The following is a 22,687-nucleotide window of genomic DNA, read 5'->3' on the forward strand; positions in this document are numbered from 1 at the left end:
TCAGCTCACCGGAAGTCAGAGGTTTGGCTCCCAGGGCAGGCGGGGCTTTCCTGAGCTCAGGTGGGCCGTGGTCTGGGAAATCCCAAGCACTGCCGCTTTCTTTAGAGCCTCAGGTTGGGGGGACTCAGACATCAGAAACGCCTTACCGGGAAGCAAGAGTGTGTGCCTTCTGCCAGCAGCAGAGATAGACAGCGTGAGGGCTCCCCACTGGGTCCTGCTGCAGGGGCCAGGAGTGCACCAGTATTGCCCTCAAGGAGTATACAGCACTGTCGGGGATAAAGGAGACTTGGGTCAGGCGCCACCTCAGTGAGGGCCACACAGGAGAGCCCAGGCTTCACCGGTCCTGGCAGTCCGTGCTTGTTATGGGATTTGCTGAAGGATTTGGATCTGTCTAACCTAAAAATCCTAATTGACTTCTAAATGTTCAGAGTTGGAGTGACAATAAATGTCACTTACACTAAGACAATTTAGAGGGCATTGCTTTTTTTACCAACAGATTCCTACTAACATTCATTTACACTAAGCTTCTTGGCCCACTTGAATTATTCAGCTTATAAATAACTGTTTTGTGAGTTTTAAAAAATACATCTATTGGGGAAATAATCATTTTCAATTTTCAGAAGATACGCAGGGGCCAGTTTTTGGTGAATGAATTGATATATAGCTGTGATTGACACCTGTCACCTAGCTGGAATAGATGTTCATAGAATCAATGAAGGGTTAACTTTAGTTGTCTAGTAAAAAGATATCCAGCAGAAATCGGGATGTTTCACGAAACATCCCTGCTGCCCGCGGACAGAGGGTCTGGGCAACTCTGCCCTTTCGTGGGTCTTGACCTAGCCCCTTCTCCCTCCCACAGTGTGAAGCACATCTCCTGTCCCCTGCTCATCCTGCACGCTGAGGATGACCCGGTGGTGCCCTTCCAGCTTGGCAGAAAGGTGGGTCCTGGCCTCTGCCTCTGGTGCAGCCAGCATGTTGTACACTCAGTCAGTGTGGGTGGGCCAGGCTGGGAGTGGGCAGGCAGGAAGGCAGCCCCTGCACACTGCATCATGGGCTGCGCACCAGCCATATCAGGCTCCGGAGGCCAGCTCATCCTCTCTGCGTCACCTCCAGGCTGCTTGGGAAGGACAAGGGTGGTCTGGTATCAAGGGTGGGGCAAGGGCCCACTGATGCTGTTTCCAGGAGGAACTATGAAAAATAGATAGTTCCCAGTCCTCACACAGGGTTCCCAGGGTGGGCTGCCTATGTTATCAGAGCCCAGGCCAACCTGGGACTTAGCTGGAAGGGCTCATCAGTTATGGGCTGAAGGCAAAGAACCCCTTGCAGAGGATCTCTCAAGCCCATTGCAGGAGTCACAGTCAAAACTGATACAGAAACTTCTAGCCTTGCCTTTGAAATTGCCCTGATATCAAAAGCAGACCATGTCATCTGTGGGGCCTCAGCATTTGCTTTTGCTGAATTTGCTCTGACTGCCAGCAACAGAGTAGGGTAAGAGAACGCTGCTTGGGTCTTGGTTATGGCAAGGGCAACGCAAACTAGTTGGGTGTGTGCAGGCCTCATCTGCGGATTCAGCCCAGGACTGGGAACATTTCCTGCTCTGACAGCCCCCATGCAGTCAGGCTCCGTAAGGCACACAGAGGATGGAGCCACATAGGGCAGAGGCAGGTTGCAGAGCCGCCCAGCGGAGCACAGCTCAGGCCCACGCACTCTTGATGATGTGGGAGCGGGGGTTGAGATGGACACATTGAGCCCATGAGCTAAGCCTGAGGCACAGACCCTTTCGCCCCAGCTCCTCAAGACTGTGCCGTGCCATCTCCGAGGCACCAGGCCTGGCCCGTCCACCTAGCCACTCCCCAGAGGAAGGGCATTCTGGAAGGTGTGAGGACAGTGTCTTAAGTGGTGGGTGTGCCAAGGAGCCAAGCCTGGGCCCAGCTCCTGCCAGCATACCCCCAGGCCTCCAGGTCATGACCAGCTGTGGCGACAGAAGCAGTGTACGTGGGACTCTGGACTGGTTTCTGTTGAAGGGGAAGCTGCCAAGCTGGTGTTCCTCGGGCTGGGACTTGCACGCCCGGCTACTGCCTCAGGCGCTGACCTCTCTCTTCTCAGCTCTATAGCATCGCTGCACCAGCTCGAAGCTTCCGAGACTTCAAAGTGCAGTTTGTGCCCTTTCACTCAGATCTTGGCTACAGGCACAAATACATCTACAAGAGCCCCGAGCTCCCACGGATACTGAGGTGAGACATTCTCTTCCCACCCAGGGGCTTTGTCTGGGCAGTGGTGGCTCACACCTAAGCATGAAGCAGGTGGCAGCTGCTGAAGCTGCTTGGGGGGCCTCAGTGGGGTCAAGAGTCGCCATGACCTGGGAGCCTTCCATTCCCTTGGCAGAGGGGTTTGAAGGAGTGCCTATCTCCCCTTCTAGAACTGTTCCCGTGATCATGCAAGGCAAGCTGCCTCCCTGTCACACAGGGTGTACAGATCCACACAGATACACAGCGGGACGCACACGCTCACAGGTGGCCACGTGTTTGGGAGCACTCAGACACAGACACCCCAGCCGCTCCCGGGTCAGGCCAGGTCAGGCCTCTTTCACACACCTCTCAGGTGTACACACTGCCCCTGGGCCAGTGCCTCAAAAACCTGTTTGTCCCCAGCTACTTCTTGAAGGGACGTTGTGCTCGACTGCCCTGCACTGGCAGGACATGGGCTGCAGCCCGGAGAGTCATGAGTAGCCACCTAGGCCTGGGTGCAGAGTCCAAGCTTGAGGATGAGGCCTTGGCAGTAGTGACAAGGGCAGTGTGTGGAGCGGACCAACACCTGCCCCCTGCACTGCCCTGGGCCCTGTGCAGGTTGCTGCCCAGACTCCCCTACCTGCCTGTCAGAGGACACAAGCCCCACCCCACTGCCTGGCTGTGTGGCCTTGGGCAAGATGCTAACTCTCCCTGTGCATGGGACAAAGCTTCTGAGCCCAGGAGGGCATGTGATGCTTCGATCCTGAGTACTGGACCCGTGGAGGGGACTGCTACTAATGGTGATAGTGTTGTGCCAATTGGCTCCAAAAAGTAGGTCAAGGTGCCAGTTTCTCCCTGCAGGGGACTGAAATTGGGGGCCTGAATCACCTCCCAGTGCTATATATCCCAGCAGTAACTTTTGCTTTTCTTCAGCCGCCTTTGGAAGTTCCAGAGGCAAAGCTATGTCCCGTTAGCGGTTTGCCATTCCCGGGCACAGGTACCTGGGTTGCTGAGGGGACAGTGAACTGAGGGAGTATGGGTTTGCTTTGGGTTTATCATTTTCCTCATTATAAAATGAAGACATTTATAGAAAATCGAGACCAGGGTGTAACTCTGAAGCTGAGTCAAGAACCGGAGCCCTGGCCTTGTCTCTCCTGTGTGCTGGGCTTTGACTTGGCACCTGCTGCTTGCACCCTGCCTAACTCACTGAGTGCTGCTCTGGGCTGCAGCGAGTCTTCACCGGGGCTTTTGGCTGCCTCCTTTCCGTGCGGCCTCTTGCCTCCTTAGATAGCAGTGTGAGGACTGTGGGGAGGGATCTTTGGTCTGACCTCAAATGATTGGCTCATGATTGTCCTGTGGTCTAGGGAATTCCTGGGGAAGTCGGAGCCCAAGCACCAGCACTGAGCCTGGCCGTGGGAAGGAAGCATGAAGACCTCTGCCCTCTTCCCTTTTTCCTCCAGTCAGCAGCCCGGCACCCTGGAGCCCCGGGGGGGGCAGCATCTGCGATGCTCAGGAGCCCAGCTCACACCTGGAGAGGACTCAGATGCCAGGGGGGAGGCCCCTGCAGGCCTGCAGTGCCCGGAGGCCTGGGCATGGCTCTGTGTGGAAAGCCCAGGTGGCAGGCATGTGGCCTTCTCTTCTTGCTGCCACTCAACTTGAAATCTTGTTGGGAGACTTACTGACAGTAGCCGGCCATCACTGCCTGGTTGATGCTGCACTGAGCTGGGCAAGGGGAGTCCAAGCAGGGGACTCTTGGGGCTCGGGACCACGCTGAGCTTTCCGGAACCACCCGCAGACAATGTGGAATCCAGGTTCTATCTGCCCCTTCCCAGCACACGCAGAATGACTCCAGTGGTTCCATCGTCTCCTCCTACCCTGTGTACCTGCTTGCCTTGCTCAGCCGCCCTGCCTCCCCCAGGCTGGTCCACTCACCCACCGTGGAGGTGCCTAGGATCTGCACTTCCTCCCCTTTTACCCACCTGTATGCCTAACCTGGCCTTAGACTGAGCTTTATTTAAGAATAAAATCGTGGTGGTGGTCGTTTTGCGCCTCTGCAGCACAAGAAGGGTCAATGTTACCTCCTGCCATGCCAGGTGCCCCGTACACTCTCAAAAGTCCCAGCCAGGCCCAGAGCCCAGAGCCTCTGGCCACTTTGGACCCACTCCATGACTCAGCCTCAGGCTATGAAATTTTTCAGTCCCAGCAGCTCAGAAACTTGCCAGGAGTAGGAAGTTTGGTTCACCTGCCCACCCCTTTCTCCAAGTTGCAGGCCCAGCATCAGCAGCTGTGGGCTGGCAGGGAACCCAGAGGCCCCTTTTTGCTGGCGTCAGATCTAGAGAATGTGCAGGGGAGCAGCTGACTAGATGCTCCTGAGATCAGCTCATGAGAACACTGGCCCTCCTGACCAGGGTCTGCCCCTGGTCCCTAATTGCGGTGTGTCAGTTCTGTTCTGCCCACTCACGGCCCCAGAGACATGCCCCCAAGTTGTCATCTCCTTGCACAGCTGAGCCATGGGACCCAAGTGGCAACACAGAGCATCTTTCTGTGGCTGTAAGAGCCGCTGCGCCAGGCAGCCCCTCTTTTAGGACGCAGGTGGACTCAAGCATAGAGCCTGAGGCTGCTCTCCTAGCCTTGATAGACACCACAGCTCCTGACCGTGAAGTAGAGGCAACCTGCTCTATCTGGGCTGGCCTTCGTCTTTTCCTCGTTTTTTGGTCTACGTAAGCCACTTTGGATCTTTTGTTGCAGGACTGAGGCAAGATATAAACTAAACATACAAGCTACTGGTGAGTTTGTTTTTGAGACAGTCTCGCTCTGTTGCCTAGGCTGGAGTGCAGTGGCGTAATGATAGCTCACTGCAACTTAGGACTGCTTGTCTCAAGCAGTTCTCCCACCTTTGCCCCACTCCCAAATAACTGGGACTATAGGCACGTGCCACCACATCCAGCTAATTCTTATATGTTTTGTAAAGATGGGGTTTTACCATGTTGCCCAGGCTGGTCTTGAACTCTTGAGCAATCCTTCTGCCTCGGCCTATGAGAGTGCTGGGATTACAGGCATAAACTATTCTGTTCAGCCAAGCTACTTCTTTATTTTAATTTATTTTAAGCAAAACGCTAACAGATGCAGGTAAGACTAAGAAGGGTGTACAGTGTGGCAGCTGCTCCGCCATCACCTGTCAGCTCATTACATCCAAGTGCCCTATCCAGGGCTACTGAGCTCAGTACTTTGCTCCAAGCAACTAATCCCTAGGACAGAACCCCACAGACCTGGGGAGGCAGGGACTCCCAGAGCACCATGTTGGTGCCCCCCCACCCAGGTGCATGGTGGGTGTGAGGATGAGGACAACCTGTCAGCACCAACCCCCTGCACGACCAATTCTGAGGCCAGGGAGCCCATGGCGCTCTGGCATCCCAGTTCTTGGATCTTCAGGGCAACACTGAGCCCTGGGCTCATTTCTCCCAATTTCTTAATCTGTAGCTGTGCAACAGGGGGGATGTTTTGGTCCTCAGGGCTAGGAGTGGGAGACAAAAGCCACAGGTGCAAAAAAGAACCAGTATAAGTCACACCAGAGATAGCATGTTTAGTAATGGCTGGATTTGATAGGATTTTTAGAAAATAGCTACCTTGGGCCTGGCACAGTGGCTCATGCCTATAATCTCAGCACTTTTTTTTTTTTTTGAGACGGAGTTTCGCTCTTGTTGCCCAGGCTGGAGTGCAATGGCGCGATCTCGGCTCACCGCAACCTCCGCCTCCTGGGTTCAGGCAATTCTTCTGCCTCAGCCTCCTGAGTAGCTGGGATTACAGGCACACGCCACCATGCCCAGCTAATTTTTTGTATTTTTAGTAGAGACGGGGTTTCACCATGTTGACCAGGATGGTCTCGATCTCTTGACCTTGTGATCCACCCGCCTCGGCCTCCCAAAGTGCTGGGATTACAGGCTTGAGCCACCGCGCCCGGCCTTAATCTCAGCACTTTTAGGAGGCCGAGGCAGGGGAATCATGAGGTCATGAAGTTCGAGATCAGACTGGCCAACATGGTGAAACCCCGTCTCTACAAAAAATTAGCTGGTCACGGTGGCAGTCGCTTGTAATCCCAGCTACTCAGGAGGCTGAGGCAGGAGAATCACTTGAACCCAGAAGGCAGAGGTTGCAGTGAGCCGAGATCGCGCCACTGGACTCCCGCCTAGGCAACAGAGCAAGACTCTGTAATCGGGGAGGTGGCGGGGAAGCTAGCTGGCTTGGCCAGGTGCAGTGGTTCACACCTGTAACCCCAGCACTTTGGGAGGCTGAGGTGGGCGGGTCACTTGAAGTCAGGAGTTTGAGACCAGACTGGTCAACATGGCGAAACTAAAAATACAAAAATTAGTTGGGTGTGGTGATGGGTGCCTGTAATACCAGCCACTCGGGAGGCTGAGGCAGAATTATTTGAACCGGGAGGCAGAGGTTGCAGTGAGGTGACACCATACCACTCCGGCCTGGGGGGACAAAAACAACTCTGTCTCAAAAAAAAACAAAAAAACAAAAACAAAACAGCTAGCTGTTAAGGCCCACATGGCCCCATGTCCCACACCTAGTGGAAATGCAAACTTTTCTGCCCTCAATCCCAGAATGATGGGGTATACTTCAGCCCCGGCCCTAGTTTCAGAGGGGGAACCTGCGGCCCACTTGCAGGTCTCATCCTTGCATTGGCACCACCCTGGGCCTCAGGCCTGTTTCCCACAGCCTCGCGGCCCCACCTGTAGTTAGTAAAACACAGACCTCAGGTCAGCCAACCACAGCCACGAAGGTTTAATCAGTTTCTCACAAGGCAGTAACAATGAGTAGTAGCACAGTGGTGGTCAGGGTGGCAGCTCCAGTGGCTAGCTGAGGGAGCATGGCCTCCCACACAGAGTTGCGGTCTGGGGCAGATGCTGTCAGGCCACGACCACAGCCCAGCACTTGCCCCACTCAATAAAAGGCTGAAGTGCTCTGGTGTGCTGGGCAGCGTGTGCAGATCCTCCTGGTGGGCACTGGAGAAAGAGCCTCCCCGCAAGCCCAGGTCCAGCATGCAAGGTGCCAGATTTCAGCAATTCCACAGGGAAGGGCAGTGGCCTGTTCCCTGCCCTCTCTCTTGGGCAATGGGAGACAGGTTGCCAGCCTTGAGGAGGGACAAGGCTATGAGGGGCTCAGCCCCACTTCCCAGTGCCAGGCCTTTTTCCAGATGAGGCTGTGGCACCAGTGGAAAGGGACGGAGAATGGAGCCTGGCCCCTATGTGTACAATGGGAAATGCACCTCCGGACACAGTGGGAGTCGGAGGGAGGGCACACACCTGTTCCCCGCCAGGCAGAAACACCCACAGCAGGGCCTCCTCAAGCACAAAAGTGACCAAGTACAATTCTTAGTTGCTAAAACAAGAAAAGGCTTCAGCTAGTTTCATTTCCATGTGTAGTAGTTATTTCTTTAGAATAAGCAAAACCAAGCTAAACTGCATCAGCCAGCTTCATCTTGACCAAGGCCTCTGAGACACCAGACACAGGCACCCACTTGTGTCCCCTTCAGTCATCCCAGGTCCCAAGCACCCACACAACGCCTGGGACGGCTACAAAAGGAAAGCCCCAACTGCGTCCATGACCCACATACCAGGTGCAGAGCCAGGGCAGGGGCAGAGGGCTGTGAAGGTGATGCCTTGAGGATCCAACCCCTCCCAGCATGGCCAGGAGGCAGGGCTGGGTAGGGTGACTGGGGCTACATGCGCTTGGCCTTTCCCTGTGGCTGGTGGCCCAGATGCTGCAGTAACACATGTTCCCAGGCTTCTCTATGGCCACTGGCCCAGACCCCAGAATACAGAGGTTCAAAACGAAGGGCATCAGCTCATAGCAAGATTTGTGCAAAGTTTTGGAGGAGCCCAGCAGGTGGCTCCACCTACCTCCCACTCTGGGTGGGGCAGGCAGGCAGAGGCTGTGGCGCTGGCCACGACCCTTTGTACTACCAACTCTGGCTTCCATTACAAGAAACTAGGAGACTGTCACTCTTAGCACCTTCCCTCCTTGCCCTACTCACTCAAAACCACCTTGACCCCCATGGTCCTTCCTGGAAACATGGTACTGAGAAAAGCAAAGACCACCAGCAGCTGGCAAAGTGCTTGGGAAAAAAAGGAGGTGGAAAGTCAGCAAGAAAACAAAAGCCCGCTGGTCCCGCCAAGGCGGGGTGCCTAGTCCCGGGGGATGTTGGGGGGTGGGATCTGCAGGTCGGAGGGCTCCACGCCCCAGATCTCTCGCGCATACTCTGTGATGGTTCGGTCACTGGAGAACTTGCCCGAGCAGGCGATGTTCTTGATGACCTTCTTGGTCCACTCCTTGGGGTTCTGCAAGAGAGGAGATGCTAGTCAGTCTCTGGTGCCACAGGGCTAAAGGCTGCTAAGAGCATGAGATTCCAGAACTTTAGGACCCTTTCCAGATGAGCTGCAAGCCCTGGGGCCACCAACCGGAAGGGACATCAAAACCAATTGTTTGTTGAAAAGGGGGCCCCACTAACCAGGAAAGCTACCACATAACTAGATACAGGAAGCAAGGAGCTGGAGGGAAGGTCCTAGCTGCTAGGACATGGCCCCCAAGACAGGGATAGCACCAGGTAAGAACTGCCCAGGCAGATCCAGTGCCGCAGGACATGGCCAGGTACTCTCCTTCCACCAGGGAGCCTCACAAATGCCACAAGTTGCAGGCCACACCAGGCCAGGCTCTCCTCCAGGCCAGCCCTAATTGAGGGAAGAGAAGGTCCCTCCCAGAGGCCTGCCCGTCACTCAGTTTCCAGGCCCCACGTTCTTTCTTGGCCATTAGGAGCTGTTTTTCAAGGGAGGGAGTGACGGTGACAGCTTCCCTAAAGGCAGGCATAGCTGACTGATGACAAATCAGAAACACAAACCCCTCTGACCTGCTTAGATTGGGAAATAATCCAACCCAACATGTCCACACAGACCCACCCAGCTGCTCCTCCAGCCTCTGGGCCCAGGAGCCTCACCTGGTACAGCTGGTCCACCTGTGCCTGGCACTGCACGTAGGCTTCGTAGTCTGCGAACACCTTGAACCTGGAATGGGTGACAGGAGGCTAAGTCGGGGCAGCAGGGAACTCTGCTCATGCTGTCCCAAGGGAAGAGTCCCATGGCAGGAGGTCAGGAACACTCCACCTGGTCCTGCCCAGGGTGAAGGGGCCCACACAGCTGGTCAGAGCCAGGATGCACCAGGCCCATTTGGCCATGGGGCTTCTCTGTGAGCAACACTTGTGTCCTGGGACACTATTTTAGAAAAATCTTATTTCAACCTAACATTCCTTTAAATAAACTGGCGTTTAAAGCACGTCTTCCACATGCAGGGCCATTAGAACTGCACAAGGGAGAGGCCACCTGTGCAGACAGCGGAGAGCCATGGCACCTCCTCGGGGCAGGGGGCGCTCGCTGGGGATCGGCATCTCCATTTGCCACGTATCTCAGGTCTAACAGGATTTTCCTACACAGGAAATAGTGACTTGCAGTTCCTGATGTGCTGAACAAAAATGCCGGATTTATGAATCTACACATGCATTTCTGTTCACTGTTGAGTCAGAAGCACATTTCACGGAACGCAGAGTTCACAATTTTAAAAGCACTTCCTTTATCACAGACCTCAGCAGGGCCTGGCTTCCAGCCCAGATCCCAGCATGTGCTCAGATCTGGTGTGACTGACTGAAGCCAACAGGTGACACAGTTGTCAAAGAGCAGCAGATAAAACGAACCCAAAGACAGCTGAAAGTGGAGGACAGGTGAATTTGCAGCCCTTGCCGGATTCAACTTTTGCCAGCAGGGTAAAGAACTGCCCTGAGCTGCAAGCCTTACAAAGTCTGGAACTCTAGACAAACCATACCATGTGCTCACTGCACTGAAATAAAACACTAACTACATCACAATGTTACATCGCTGCAAGTGAAATCCATCTTCACCACTGCCTGTCACTGGCGCTGACACCTACCAAGGTTCCGCAGCCCTTGTGCAGCCCCTACCCAACCCTAGGGAGCTTTGGGCCCATGCTCCCTCTACTGGCCTGCTGGGGAATGGCTACCCCCAGGACCTCCAACCAGCAGATGACACCTCCTGTTCAGCACACTGGTCCATACAGCCTGGGGGCCAGACTGTGCTGCTGTGGCTCAACACCCAGGGCCCCCTGTGTTGCCAGAGGCTGTGCAAATGCCCAGCTGGCATCTGAGGCTCTGCCCAGTAGGGTCTCATGGGCACAGTGGAGAAGGAGTCCTGAGAGCATGGATTTTGCTCTCCAAACAAGGTGGAATATCCAACCCACAGGAGGACCCTCCCTCCCAGCAACCGGGGATGCCAGTCCCACCTGTCATGGTGCATCAGCATGTTCACGACGTCCTTGAAGCAGTCTGGCTCCTTGGGAGAAAAAAAGCCACTGCTGATCTGGTCCACGGCCTGCTTCAGCTCGGGTAGGCGGTCGTAGTACTCCCTGGCATTGTACCTGCAAGGAGACGGGCCAGGACTCAGCAGCCGGTGCCCAGGTGGGCCGGCGTGGGGGATAAGCCATGTCGGTGCCTGACACAGCTCCTGCCCCAGGATGGCCCTGGGAGCTCAAGGCCTGCACAGTCCAGAGCAGCAGCCAGTGGCCATGGGTGGCTACAAGGCCCTTGAGCAGGGTCCAGCTCAAGCAAGGATGTGCAGTCAGCATAAAGGCAATCCAACCTGCTCCTGTGACTGTTAAAAGAAATGTCATCACTAGCAGATCTGCAGGGACATAGTGGCTCACGCCACATTTCTAGTGGACAGGGCCACTCAGAACTTGGCTCACTGTGAAATTCTGGGTAGAGCCTTTGAAAACAGACTGCCGGAGGGGCAGGAGGCAGAGAGGAGCACCCTTGGCTGGGACCTCGAAGATGGAAAAGCCTGGAATGGGTGACAGGAGGCTAGGCCAGGACAGCAGGGAACCCTGCTGCCAGACAGGACAGGCAGAGCTGGAGTGGGGGCGGGCAGACATGCACACCCAGGATGGGGCCTGGGTGGGTGAAACCATGTTTCTCCCACAGGCACAGAAAGGGCACACAGGTCTGTGTGTTCCGGCTGGAAAGGCTCAGCTCTGACTTCAGGTGGTATATGCAGTTTCACCTGACCACACCTAAGGCCCATGGGCTCCCCAGTGCTTTGAGACAATCAGGCAACACTGCCTTTTCTTTGTAATTATCACTTGGAATCAGGCCCATGCTGGATTCCACATCAACATCCAGGTCATGAAGAACAAGGAAAGATTAAGAAGCTGTCACAGACCAGGTGACACGGGAGATGTGATGGCCACACACAGCGGGGTGCACTGATGGGATCCTGGGATGGGAAAGAAAGAAACAGAACCCAGTGGAGTCGGAATGGAACGTGGGCTGCATGGGTGCCAATGCTCTGAGCTCAGTACAGCCAATGGAAGGGCATGCGGAGGTGGATAAAGCTCTAGGTGCTGTCTTCAGGGTATCTTTAAAATGCTTCCAAAATACTGTTTTTAAACTATTTGTAACTGTTACAACTTAGACCAAGGAACCTCAATGGCAGGCATGCCCCAAATGCCCAAATCGGCAGAGTGTTCCCAGCAGTGTCTCTGGCAGTGCAGGTCCTGCCCAGCCCGAGCCCCATTTCTGTAGGGCTGTGTCCAGCCTGTGCCCCAGGGGGCATCCCCCTAGGAGACCCTCCCCAGGGGAAAGGGCCTTTCCGGGAGGAGCGCCTGGTCTGGACCCCACAGATTCAGCCTCCGAGCCAAGACAGAAGCAGGTCAGCATCCCCACATGGGCCTCGCCCAGAGCCTGGACCCCATCCACTCTGTGCACCTGGATAGAATGGTCACCCCCTCAGGCAGGCACACAGCCCTGGGCGGGCACTGACCCTGGCACATCATGGCCTGGCCCCAAGAGCCCGGCCCAGCCTCTGTTCCCATCCCAACACCCTCATTCTCCATCCTCATGCTGCCAGGTGCCCAGGGGCACATGAAGGGGCTCGCACCCTTTCTGGTCCAGGGCCTCGACATCCTCCACCCGCAGGCCGAAGATGAAGAGGTTCTCGGCCCCGGCCTCCTCAGCCATCTCCACATTGGCGCCATCCATGGTGCCGATGGTGAGGGCCCCGTTGAGCATGAACTTCATGTTGCCTGTGCCCGAGGCCTCGGTGCCTGCAGTGGAGATCTGCTGCGACAGGTCAGCGGCTGGGATCACTGCAGAGGGGAGCACAGGGACAGAGACCCACTGTCCTCAGCCGCCAGCCCATCCCCCAGGGCTGGGGCATGGAGGGACCAGGCGGTGGCCCTGCTCCCGCTCCCACTCCCACTCCTGCTCCCCAGAGGCCCAGGCTGGATATGGCCACCCGCCTCTGCAGGGCTCCCCTTTGTGACCAGGGCAGCCTTGAGGCAAAAGGTCCAAGATGGAGACTAAGGAGCCCCCAGTGACAAAGGACCCCTGCACCAAAACCTTCCTGAAACCAGACCCAGCCAGGGGGCCTGTCCTGGCTCGATGACAATGCCATTCCCCGGATACCCGGGACCTCTCGATCAGCTCCCTGGATCCTTTCAGGAGGAATGTGGACTCGCACAGAGCTGGAGGGCTAGAGAGGCTGAGGGGCAGCAGCCTCGTGGGCACAACCTGCACTTTCTCTATTCCTGTCCCTCGGTACTGGTCAGCACACCCAGACACACCATGGCTGCACACCCTGCTCTCCACCTTCACCTCGGACTGCAGCCCAGCCAGCCACAGCAACACTGCCGCGGACACCAGCACCAAGGTCCCAGACCAGGTGCCCCAAAGCCTGCTCTAAAGATCAGCAGGAGTCAGCTGGCCCCAAAAGACACATGAGGAGGGGGGCCCCAGGCAGCACAAGGGGACAGGAAACACTTTGGTCAGAGGAGCAGGCAAAGATGAGCCACAACACCGAAGTTCTTGGCCAAGCTGGAGGCAAGCTGGCCCTTGAATGCAAGGAACCTCACCTGCCAGGCACCACTGAAGAGGGACAGTGACATGGACACCAAGGCAGCAGCCAGGCCACAGGGACAGAACCCAGGGACCGACCCCAACCCACCACCACCAAGTCTGCAGGACAACAGTGGATCAGCCCACTGGCCTGCACCATGGCAGTGTGAGAAGGCCAGGTGGCCTGAACTAGGGTAGCCCTTGGCCCTCAGTGGCACGAAGGGAGCGCAAGAAGGCCAGGCTCGCATTTCCCGCCATCTGGTGGGCAAATCCCACCGGGGTGGGAACTGATGGGCTCCAGGGCAGACGGCAGCACCTCCCAGGGTCTCCCCAGGACTGGCCCAGGCTAAACTCGCCCTCAGGCCCAAGCTGCCCTCAGGAAGCACAGACGAGGCAGGTGCTGCCACCGGAGCCCAGTGGTGGCCCCAGAGCAGGCAGGTGGTGATGGGCAAGGACATGGGCGGAGGGGGGCAGTGGGCTGGGGGAAGCTGGGGGCCCACACAGCCACTGGCCAGGTGCATGTCAAGCCAGCAGAGGGGCCCAGGGTAGAAGGCACGGCTAGAGGCAGGAAGAGAGGGCAGGCGAGGGAGGGTACAGAGGGCAGGCCAGGCAGGAGTGGCAGTAAGGGTGCCCCTGCCTGTGACACCCAGGGCACCCCGGGACAGGCTGTGACCCCTACGCACTGCACGGGAAGCACTCCCCAAAGCCTTTCCCTGCTCGCCTACAGCCTGGCTGGCTGGGCCTGCGTGTCCAGGCAGAGCTGAACTGGCTGAGGACAAAAGGCCCAGGGCCAGCACAGTGCCTGTTCCCGGGCAAAAGTGGGTTTTCTGTCCCATGCAGGTTTCTAGGACTACCTTTCTCAGCCAAGGACACGCGGTAATTCTCCAGGAAGATCACTTTCAGCCTGTCGCCCACAACTGGGTCATGATTGACGACATCACCAATGGACGTGACCAACTTGATGATCAGCTTGGCCATGTGGTAACCGGGCGCTGCCTAGAGAGGGGAGGGTGAAGGTTTTTAGCATGAAAATGGGTCCTTGCTTGGGTCCTTGGAGGCGCTCCTGGTCCCTGGGTCTATAGGAGGGTAAAACCAGAGCCACAGGATCCTGGTGTTGGGAAGGCCAGTAGGGGAGCTGGGGAGGCCGCCCTGGCCCCGAGGCCTCGGCTTCTGCTGAGCGCTCACGATGACGGCCACCTCACCACATCCAGAAATATGTCCGCCTCAAGTCTGGTTTTCTGGTTGTAGTTAGGTTTTCAGAAATTACAAGGTAAAAGAGACCAGGACTTCTAGAGCTGCCAACTTACAGGAAACAGAAAGAACTGTCCCTAGGGACAGCTGGGACCTACTGGAGAGATGCATTAGGAAAGAGCCAGAGCAGCACAGAGACACGAGCCACTGCCTGTAACAGACAGACCGTGGGGAAAACCTACAGAGAATGGAGACACTGCGGCCCGTCCAAGGTGCGGACTCGCTGGGCCCTGACTCAGATCAACTTTTAGAAATGTCTGTCACGGCCAGGCGCAGTGGCTCACACCTGTAATCCCAGCACTTTGGGAGTCCGAGGCGGGTGGATCACAAGGTCAAGAGATCAAGACCATCCTGGTCAACATGGTGAAACCCCGTCTCTACTAAAAAATACAAAACATTAGCTGGGCATGGTGGCGCATACCTGTAATCCCAGCTACTCAGGAGGCTGAGGCAAGAGAATTGCCTGAAGCCAGGAGGCGGAGGTGGCGGTGAGCCGAGATTGCGCCATTGCACTCCAGCCTGGGTAACAAGAGCAAAACTCCGTGTCAAAAAAAAAAGAAGAAATGTCTGTCACTTTACAGACGGCTGGGCCTGGGGACCAGGAAGTGTCTGAGCGGACATTTCATGACGCGGGCACTCCTGTCCAGTGTGTGATGGATGGTGGTACTGTGTGGTGATGTTTCAGAGTCTACCTCCATTGTGGTTCTGATAGGAAACATCATTTTATGAAGAGGAATGCTGACATATGTAAGAGTGAAGAGTCAGAGTATCTGCAGTTTGCTGTGAAATGCTCCAGCTAGTCTGGGGGATAGGTTTATGGTTTTGCTACAGTTCTTCTTGCTTTTCTCTAGGTTTTTGTGTGTTGTGTTTTTTTTGTTGTTGTTGTTGTTGTTTTTTGCTGAGACAGGGTCTGGCTCTGTCACCCAGGCTGGACTGCAGTAGTGCAATCACAGTTTACTGCAGCCTCAACCTCCCTGGCTCAATCGATCTTCCTGTCTCAGCCTCCCAAGTAACTGGGACTACAGACATGCACCACCACGCCCAGCTGATTTTTGTATTTTTTGTAGAGGTGGAGTTTTGTCACATTGCCCAGGCTGGTCTTGAACTCCTGGGCTCAAGTGATCCACCCTCCTCAGCTCCCAAAGTACCGAGATTACAGGCGTGAGATACCACACCCCGCCTAAAATTTTCATTATAATATTTAAAACTTTTTCAAGAGAAGGGGGCAGGGGAAAAAAAAACAAAAAACCTTTTTCAAAGCCCATATCTCTATGGACTTTACATACTGATATACTAACAAATGAAATGAAACAATTCCAAAATTTGCTTCAAAAACAGCAGGTGACAGGAGTGGGCAGAGACCAAATGGGGTGTGTCAGGAGGGAGGCGGAGCCTGGAGGAGTGCCTACCCCTCTGACCAGCTTCCCACTAACTGAAGGCAGGGGAGAGGGTGGCCTTCAGGCTGCACACAGGCACCAGCACCCCAGACCCTGGCCTTGCCATGAAGGGCTGGGGCGCCTCACAGTCCGGACTCACAGGGCCACTGCTCCAGCAGGGCCCTCCTAAGGACACTGCACCACACAGCAGCCCCACAGTCCCAGATAAGGACTAAGCCTCTAGGGAAACATGGCAAGAGGTGGGGACACCGGCCACAGAGGGCTGAGTATGACAACGTGACCTGGGACTCGAGAGCATATCTAGGACTCTGAAAGTATGTGTCACAGTAAATAAACTGAAAGCAGGCAATGCTCAGGGCATGTGCAGGTGATGAAGCAGCCACAGCCGCCCTGTGCCCACTGGGCACCATGCAATCCTATGGGCACACAGAGAAAGGACCCTCTGAGGTGGGCAGCAGCAAGCCCACTGGGGACTGGCCCTCTAAGCTAGGGACCCCTCCGATGAGCCGGGCAGGCAGGCTTCCATTCCATTCTGACTCTCTACAGGGTCCCCAGCCCCACAGGCACACCAGAGGGGCCGGTGACTGCTGGGCAGCCGGCTCCTGAGTGGGGACATGGTGGCACCATGAAAAGCGTGTGGGTTGCCCACCCACTGTCCCCAAACCAAACACCACAGAGAGGACTGTAGAGGAAGGCACTCACCTTGCCCCCAATCATAACAGTTCTGGGCACAAAGGCCTTGGCCGGATCTCTCTTGATTCCTGCAGGACAGATGGAAGAGATTCACACAGGGCATTGGGAGCTGGACACACCCCTGCCGGGGCCCAGCAGCCTCAGAGGCCAACACAGGGGCAGGACAGGCAGGCTCCGCCATGAGTGCTTCCAGGCCCAGTGCGACGGGCGGCAGCAGCGCAGGACCACTGGCCATCCACCTGCCTACCCACTGCGAACCTGCCACTCACAGGGGAGCGAGGCCACCCTGAGGTCTGCACTTGGGTTCCCGGCTGGTGAGGAAGGCCAGCCAGGACCACTGACAAACCGGCCAGCTGACCTGAGCAAAGATGCTGTTCCCAGGGGCTCAGAGGAAAAGCTGCACCTCAGTTTCCAGAAAAGCCCAACACAGGAGCCTCTTTGGGTCTGATCACCAGGCCCCTGCATATGAAAGGCACACTGGTGGGTTATGTTGGTTTTGTTTTTTGAGACAGTGGCTCCCTCTGTCGCCCAGGCTGGAGTGCAGTGATGTGATCACAGCTCACTGCAGCCTCTACCTTCCAGGCCCAAGCAATCCACCCACCTCAGCCTCCTGAGTAGCTGGGATCCCAGGCACGTGCCACTGTGCCCAACTAATTTTTTTTTTTTTTTTTTTTTTTTTGAGACAGAGTCTAGCTCTGTCACCAGGCTGGAGTACAGTGGCATGATCTCGGCTCACTGCAACCTCTGCCTCCCAGGTTCAAGCGATTCTCCTGCCTCCCAAGTATCTGGGACTACAGGCACACACCACCACGCCTGGCTAATTTTTATGTTTTTAGTAGAGACGGGGTTTCACCGTGTTGGCCAGGATGGTCTCCATCTCTTGACCTTATGATCCATATGCCTTGGCCTCCCAAAGTGCTAGGATTACGGCGTGAGTCATCGTACCCGGCGTTAAGTTTTTAATTTTTTGTAGAGATGAGGGTTTCCCTATTGCCCAGGCTGGTTTCAAACTCCTAGGCTCAAGCAATCCTGCTTCGGCCTTCCAAAGTGCAGGGATTATAGGCACGAGCTACCGCACCCCGTGCCCTACAGCTCTCGTGTCTTAAACTATGTTTGTTGTTGTTTTAAGAGTCAAGGTCTAGCTCTGACCCAGGCTGCTGTAGCGGTGTAATCAAAGTTCACAGCAGCCACAAACTCCTGGGTCCAAGTGATCGTCCCGCCTCAGCCTCCCAAGCAGACGGCACTACAGGCACCACAGGTTACCACATGCAGCTACTTTTTTCACTTTTAGTACAGATGGGGTCTTGCTTTGTTGCCCAGACCCGTCTCAAACTCCTGGCCTCAAACAGTCGTCAGGTGTCTGCCTCCGAAATCATCCGGATTACGGGGTGAACCACCATACTGGCCTTAAATAGTGTTTTAAACACCTTGTTTTGATGGTACAGAAAGAAAAAGCAGTGCCCTCAGCCTTGTGGCTGTGGTGCTATCAGCCTGCAGGGATGCTGGGTGGGACCTCATGTCTCCCTTCTGCCTTGCTGGGACATGAGGTGAGGGCCCCTGAATTCTTACGGAAGTGGATGGAGGGTCAAGCCATGATGGCCAGCTCACTGCCAGCCCAGCAAACACTGTCCTCACCAGGTCACGGGTTTGCAGATTTCAGGGGAGGGTCCTACGAAAAGGGGATGAGCGGCTGCCCTGGACAGGCATTAACCAGCAAGCCGGACCCAGGCAGGGCAGCAAGGAGTCGAGCTGACATGAACCACCTGGCCCCGGGGCTCCAGGAAGAACGTGGCTGCCCCCTAGTGCTGGATCTTGTCATTTCTGGAAATCAGCAGAGAACGTGAAAAATGAAACACAAGTGATGATTTCACCACAATTAAGAAGACCATGCAAACTTCAGGTCACGGCGGGCAGGGGACAGGGTTTTGGGAATCCTGACCTCTGGGGAGGAGCACTCTGGACAGGGCTCTGGTCCTGGGGGCCACCAGCACAGGTGAGCACCTCTCCCGCAAGGGCACCCTTGCAAGACAGGTCCTGGCATCCAGGGGAGCCTCCCACTCAGGTGAGATCTGGAGAGACAGCGGAGATGCAGCCACAGGGAAGTGCCATGGGCTGGGGAAGCATGGCCTTGGCCCAGCAGAGGAGCTGCCCTGGAGGGCTGAGAAGCCTACCCCAAAGAGCCCCAAGCAATCCAGCTCACCCCAACATGGCAGTGGAAGTCAGCACCCACCCCCGCCACAGGCCACAGGAGGGGAGTGAACCCCTTTGCGAATCACACACCCTTGGTGACCACGAACTTGGAAAGACACAGAGTCCAACACAAGTCCTCAGGGAGCAGGGCAGAGAGCAGAGGGCACGGGAGGGAAGTACAGCCAGGAGCGGCTCCAGAGAGCAGCACCACTCAACAGGACAAGGACAAACCAGGTCCCGAGAGAAGTAGACACCAGGGAGGCAGGCCAGAGAAAGCCACCTCATGCCACACTGTAGCCCAGAGCCAAAAACCAAATAGAACCAAATACACGTTTGAAACGTACTCCAAGAAAAGGTCCCTGAAGTCCAGCAACACATTCAACAAGCACCCTGAGTGTCAGGGAAATGCCCCGGAACAGCCAACACCAAGACATGGCAATGACAGTGAGTCTCTCATGAGACTGAGACTCAGACCTCGCCAGACTCAGGCTTATGATAGAGTCAGGGACAGGAGGAAGGAAAGACTATGGATGCTGTGAGCTCTGCCAGTGGGGGAAGGAGATGCATGTCCACACGTACCTGCACGCACACACACAGGCACTCGTGTTTACACTCGTGCACACGCACAGACATGGGGCAAGGGGGAAGACCAGCAGGAGTGAGCACCAGTCTGTTGGCTGCCCCCTGTGAACGGCTGTAGATTATAGCGCGTCGTTCAAAGCGAATGAACCAACCGAGCAGCAGGGTGTCTGGAAAGCCCGAAGGCCAACCAAAAACGATGCACCAACTGACTGTGGGGCGCCGGAGCAGGAGGAAGGGAGAGGGTGACCGGTGCCGCTCACTGCCGCTTATACATGCGACCAAGCGTTGTGCAAGTGGAGGACTCAGGGTCACCACCAGGGAAACGCAGAGCGCCACAACTGCAGGAGAAAAACAGGCAAAGAAAGACGACACAAGGTTCCCACACACGGCCTCGGAGCCGAGAAGCCACAGGCCTGGGAAGCACCTCCCTGGCGCCCACACGGCAGAGGGGTCCTCAGCAGGGGTGGCCGCCAGCCTCTGTCCTACCACATGTGTCTCAAACACACCCAGATCCTCCACCCGATCAAGGCTTACTCGTTGAGAATAGGAGCTCTATTCCCGGGAGAAGCTTTGTATCAGAAAGAAGGATGTGCGGTTTCCTTGGTTTTTAAAATATCTACTTTATTAAATAACAAAATTTTAGAAACCTAGCTCTTCCTTAAGATTTTCTTATCTATTAAACCTAGCAAATGTTCATATTGACCTTTGGGTGTCTCTGATTTATGTTTGTTCTCATAATTAAATGCCTTTAAACAATAGAAGATACATATATAATTTAACACGTACTATCTTAATTTTTATAAGTGTACTTTAAATACCTCTAATAAGCATAATCTTTCCAAGTAAGATTAGTCTCATAGAGATAACAACTAAATTTACAATAAAAACCAAAGGCCCGGTGCAATGGCTCATGCCTGTAACCTCAACCCTTTGGGAGGAAGAAGTGAGTGGATCACTTGAGGTCAGGAGTTTGAGAACAGCCTTGGCAACATGGTGAAATCCTGTCTCTACAAAAAATACAAGGGCATGGTGGCATGCACCTGCAGTCCCAGCTGCTTGGGAGACAGAGGTGGGAGGATTTCCTGGGCCCTGGGTGGTGGGGGCTGCAGTGAGCCACGATGGCACCACTGCACTCCAGCCTGGGCCTTTCGGGTGTTTTAACTGTTCACCTGCTTATGTGAGGACTGGCGTGGAGCATAAAGAAAAATGTGGCTTTGGCTTAAAATAAACGGGCAACATCACACACACACCTAGGCAAGCACAGTCCCCCACCATGAGAAAGGCCCAGGGTCTGTGCACAGCTGGCAGGCAAGGGCAAGCCTGGGCCCGGGTCGAGGTCATACAGTTGACACCAGCACTCACGGTTATACAGGGTGACCACGTGCAGGCAGTTGAGCAGCTGCCGCTTGTACTCATGGATCCTCTTCACATGCACATCAAACATGGAGGAGGGGTTGATCTTCACCTTGTACTCCTTCTCCAGGAAGGCTGAGAACTTTAGCTTGTTCTCCTGAGAGAGTGAGGGGGAAGGACGGCTGGAGACTTCACCAGGACTCTACCCACTGACCCTGTGGCTTCCTGCTTGGAGTGCTCTGTCAAGAGTGCCGTGGGGAAGGGGCAGGGGTGCACAGGCCAGAGCCGAGGGACAGAGACGGCATCAGGGGTCGTCTCATGGGAAAAGGGGAGGGGGTGGTGCTGAAGGTGGATCCGCACCAGGACTGGGGAGGAATGAGGAGATGGCCCAGGGGCCCAGGAGCATGCCTGGAGCCAGGCAGAGGACACTGCACAGCCAGGCGTGCAGGCAGGGGAGCAGTGTGGGAGCAGGATGGCTGAAAGGACCACAACGAGAACTAGTTCTGGTCTATTGGAGGCCAAACTCGACAGGCTGTGGGGACGGCCTCCAGCCTGCTGAGGTTTGAAGGCCGCCATGACTGGGCCTGGTCTAGCCGAGAGGCCGCTGCCGGTGCAGACAGCTCGTGCACCTGCACAGCTCTCCAGGGGCAAAGAGGGCACCACACTGGAATTGGCTTCTAGAAGCTTCCCTACAGAACTGACTGGTGGCAGAGGGTAGAGGCATGGGCAGGGCTGTTCTGGGGTCTGCACTCGCCTGTCTGCCGCATGACCTGTCCTCCTCGGGGCCCTCATCTGGAAGGCTGAGTCGGGTGGAGAGACCTCAGGGGACAATGATAGCCTCACCCTTAGTCCTGTTCTGAGTCCCCACTAAAGCCCCAGTGGGTACCCCAGGACCTGTGCTGGGCCTGCAGGAGGCTTGGGGCCAGGCCTACCTGGCCAGCTGCGGGAGAGCTGGGGCTGGGGCCGGGCCTACCTGTTTGACCTTGGCCACGTCCCTGATGAATGCCTCGTCATTGACCAGCGGCAGCAGCTTCTTCAGCTGGCTCAGGTCAGTCAGGAACTCCTCCCCAATTTTCTGGAGGACATAAAGGTTCCACTCACTGTGGGCCTCGACCTCCTGAAGCGGGGCCCCCTAGCCACCTGCCCTCCTCCTGTTGTCGCCCACGCCTCTGCGTTCCCTGGAATCTGCTCGCCCAAGAATTCCACCTCTCAGGCCGAAGGGTCACTGCGGCGGCCCCTCCCACCTCTTCCGAGAGGGCTTCACCAGGCAGCCCAGTCCCACCAGTGCGAAGATCCACAACAAACACACGGGCCCCCCGCAGCCACTGATCCCAGGGTTCTCTGACGCTGAACAGCCCACCACCACCAAAACTCGAAGCCGTCCTCCCGCTGCCCTCCGCCAGCGCCCTCCCTGCCTCCACACTGCAGCAGGCGGCCCCCTCAAACCCAGCACCTCACCCAGGGCCCTCCTGGGGGCTTCCTGGTGCTGGCTGCCAACACTCAGCCGCCTGTCCTCATGGTGCCCAGGGCCACCTTAGACTGCACGGAAGCCATGCTGCCTTCCAGGCCCCAGGGGCCTATCCCCCAATACAGGGCATTGGAACAGTTTGCCCCAGGGCACTGCTCGCTCCCTCTCCGTTCCCTCCTCAGACCTCAGCTTTCCCGGGCAGCCTTCCCTGACCATAGCCCCAGGTGGGCAGCCTCCCCAGGCAGGCCCTGGCGGTCCCACTCTCCCAGCCGCTGGTCCTTGCCTGCAGCGTAGGGCCTGGCACCTCAGCACTGTTTCCCCCGGGAGCCCGCATCGGAGCTGGCGTACAGACAGGAGACAGGTGCTCAGGGTGGTGGACTCTCCCGGCAGTCAGCCGCCTCTTGCCTCTTTTGCAGTGGCCTCGTGGCTGTGCTCAGCCACACCCAGCCCTCCCTAAAGCCGGCTTCTTAACTCATACACAGGACCCGCCGGGCCCCACTGGGTGACTGTCTGGCCCAGCACCCATGTTCAGGGTTTCGGCCCTCATGACCAGAAGCCTGCAGGT

General features: G+C 56.1%; 2 protein-coding genes across 3 annotated transcripts in view; one reads left to right on the forward strand and one right to left on the reverse strand.

The window, feature by feature from the left end:
- ABHD12 (abhydrolase domain containing 12, lysophospholipase) overlaps nucleotides 1-9,939 on the forward strand; it is a 90,967-nt gene extending 81,028 nt beyond the window's left edge. The window contains exons 11-13 of one of the 2 annotated variants that reach the window (XM_074406149.1): nucleotides 860-938; nucleotides 2,107-2,234; nucleotides 9,867-9,939. In XM_074406149.1, coding sequence (XP_074262250.1) covers nucleotides 860-938; nucleotides 2,107-2,234; nucleotides 9,867-9,924 — 265 coding nt within the window. In that variant the 3' untranslated portion in view covers nucleotides 9,925-9,939. Of the gene's footprint in view, nucleotides 1-859; nucleotides 939-2,106; nucleotides 2,235-3,592; nucleotides 4,294-9,866 lie in introns of those variants that run through there. The other variant, XM_003942940.4, reaches the window with a different exon arrangement.
- Nucleotides 6,996-22,687, reverse strand: part of PYGB (glycogen phosphorylase B) — a 52,096-nt gene continuing 36,404 nt past the window's right edge. The window contains exons 13-20 of the mRNA XM_010330764.3: nucleotides 21,628-21,729; nucleotides 20,664-20,811; nucleotides 16,539-16,597; nucleotides 14,043-14,184; nucleotides 12,233-12,440; nucleotides 10,581-10,715; nucleotides 9,229-9,295; nucleotides 6,996-8,575 (exon numbers count right to left, since the gene is read on the reverse strand). Coding sequence (XP_010329066.1) covers nucleotides 8,423-8,575; nucleotides 9,229-9,295; nucleotides 10,581-10,715; nucleotides 12,233-12,440; nucleotides 14,043-14,184; nucleotides 16,539-16,597; nucleotides 20,664-20,811; nucleotides 21,628-21,729 — 1,014 coding nt within the window. The 3' untranslated portion in view covers nucleotides 6,996-8,422. The remainder of the gene's footprint in view (nucleotides 8,576-9,228; nucleotides 9,296-10,580; nucleotides 10,716-12,232; nucleotides 12,441-14,042; nucleotides 14,185-16,538; nucleotides 16,598-20,663; nucleotides 20,812-21,627; nucleotides 21,730-22,687) is intronic.

Source organism: Saimiri boliviensis, chromosome 9 (genome assembly GCF_048565385.1).
Source record: "Saimiri boliviensis isolate mSaiBol1 chromosome 9, mSaiBol1.pri, whole genome shotgun sequence".
NCBI classification, from domain to species: Eukaryota; Metazoa; Chordata; class Mammalia; order Primates; family Cebidae; genus Saimiri; species Saimiri boliviensis.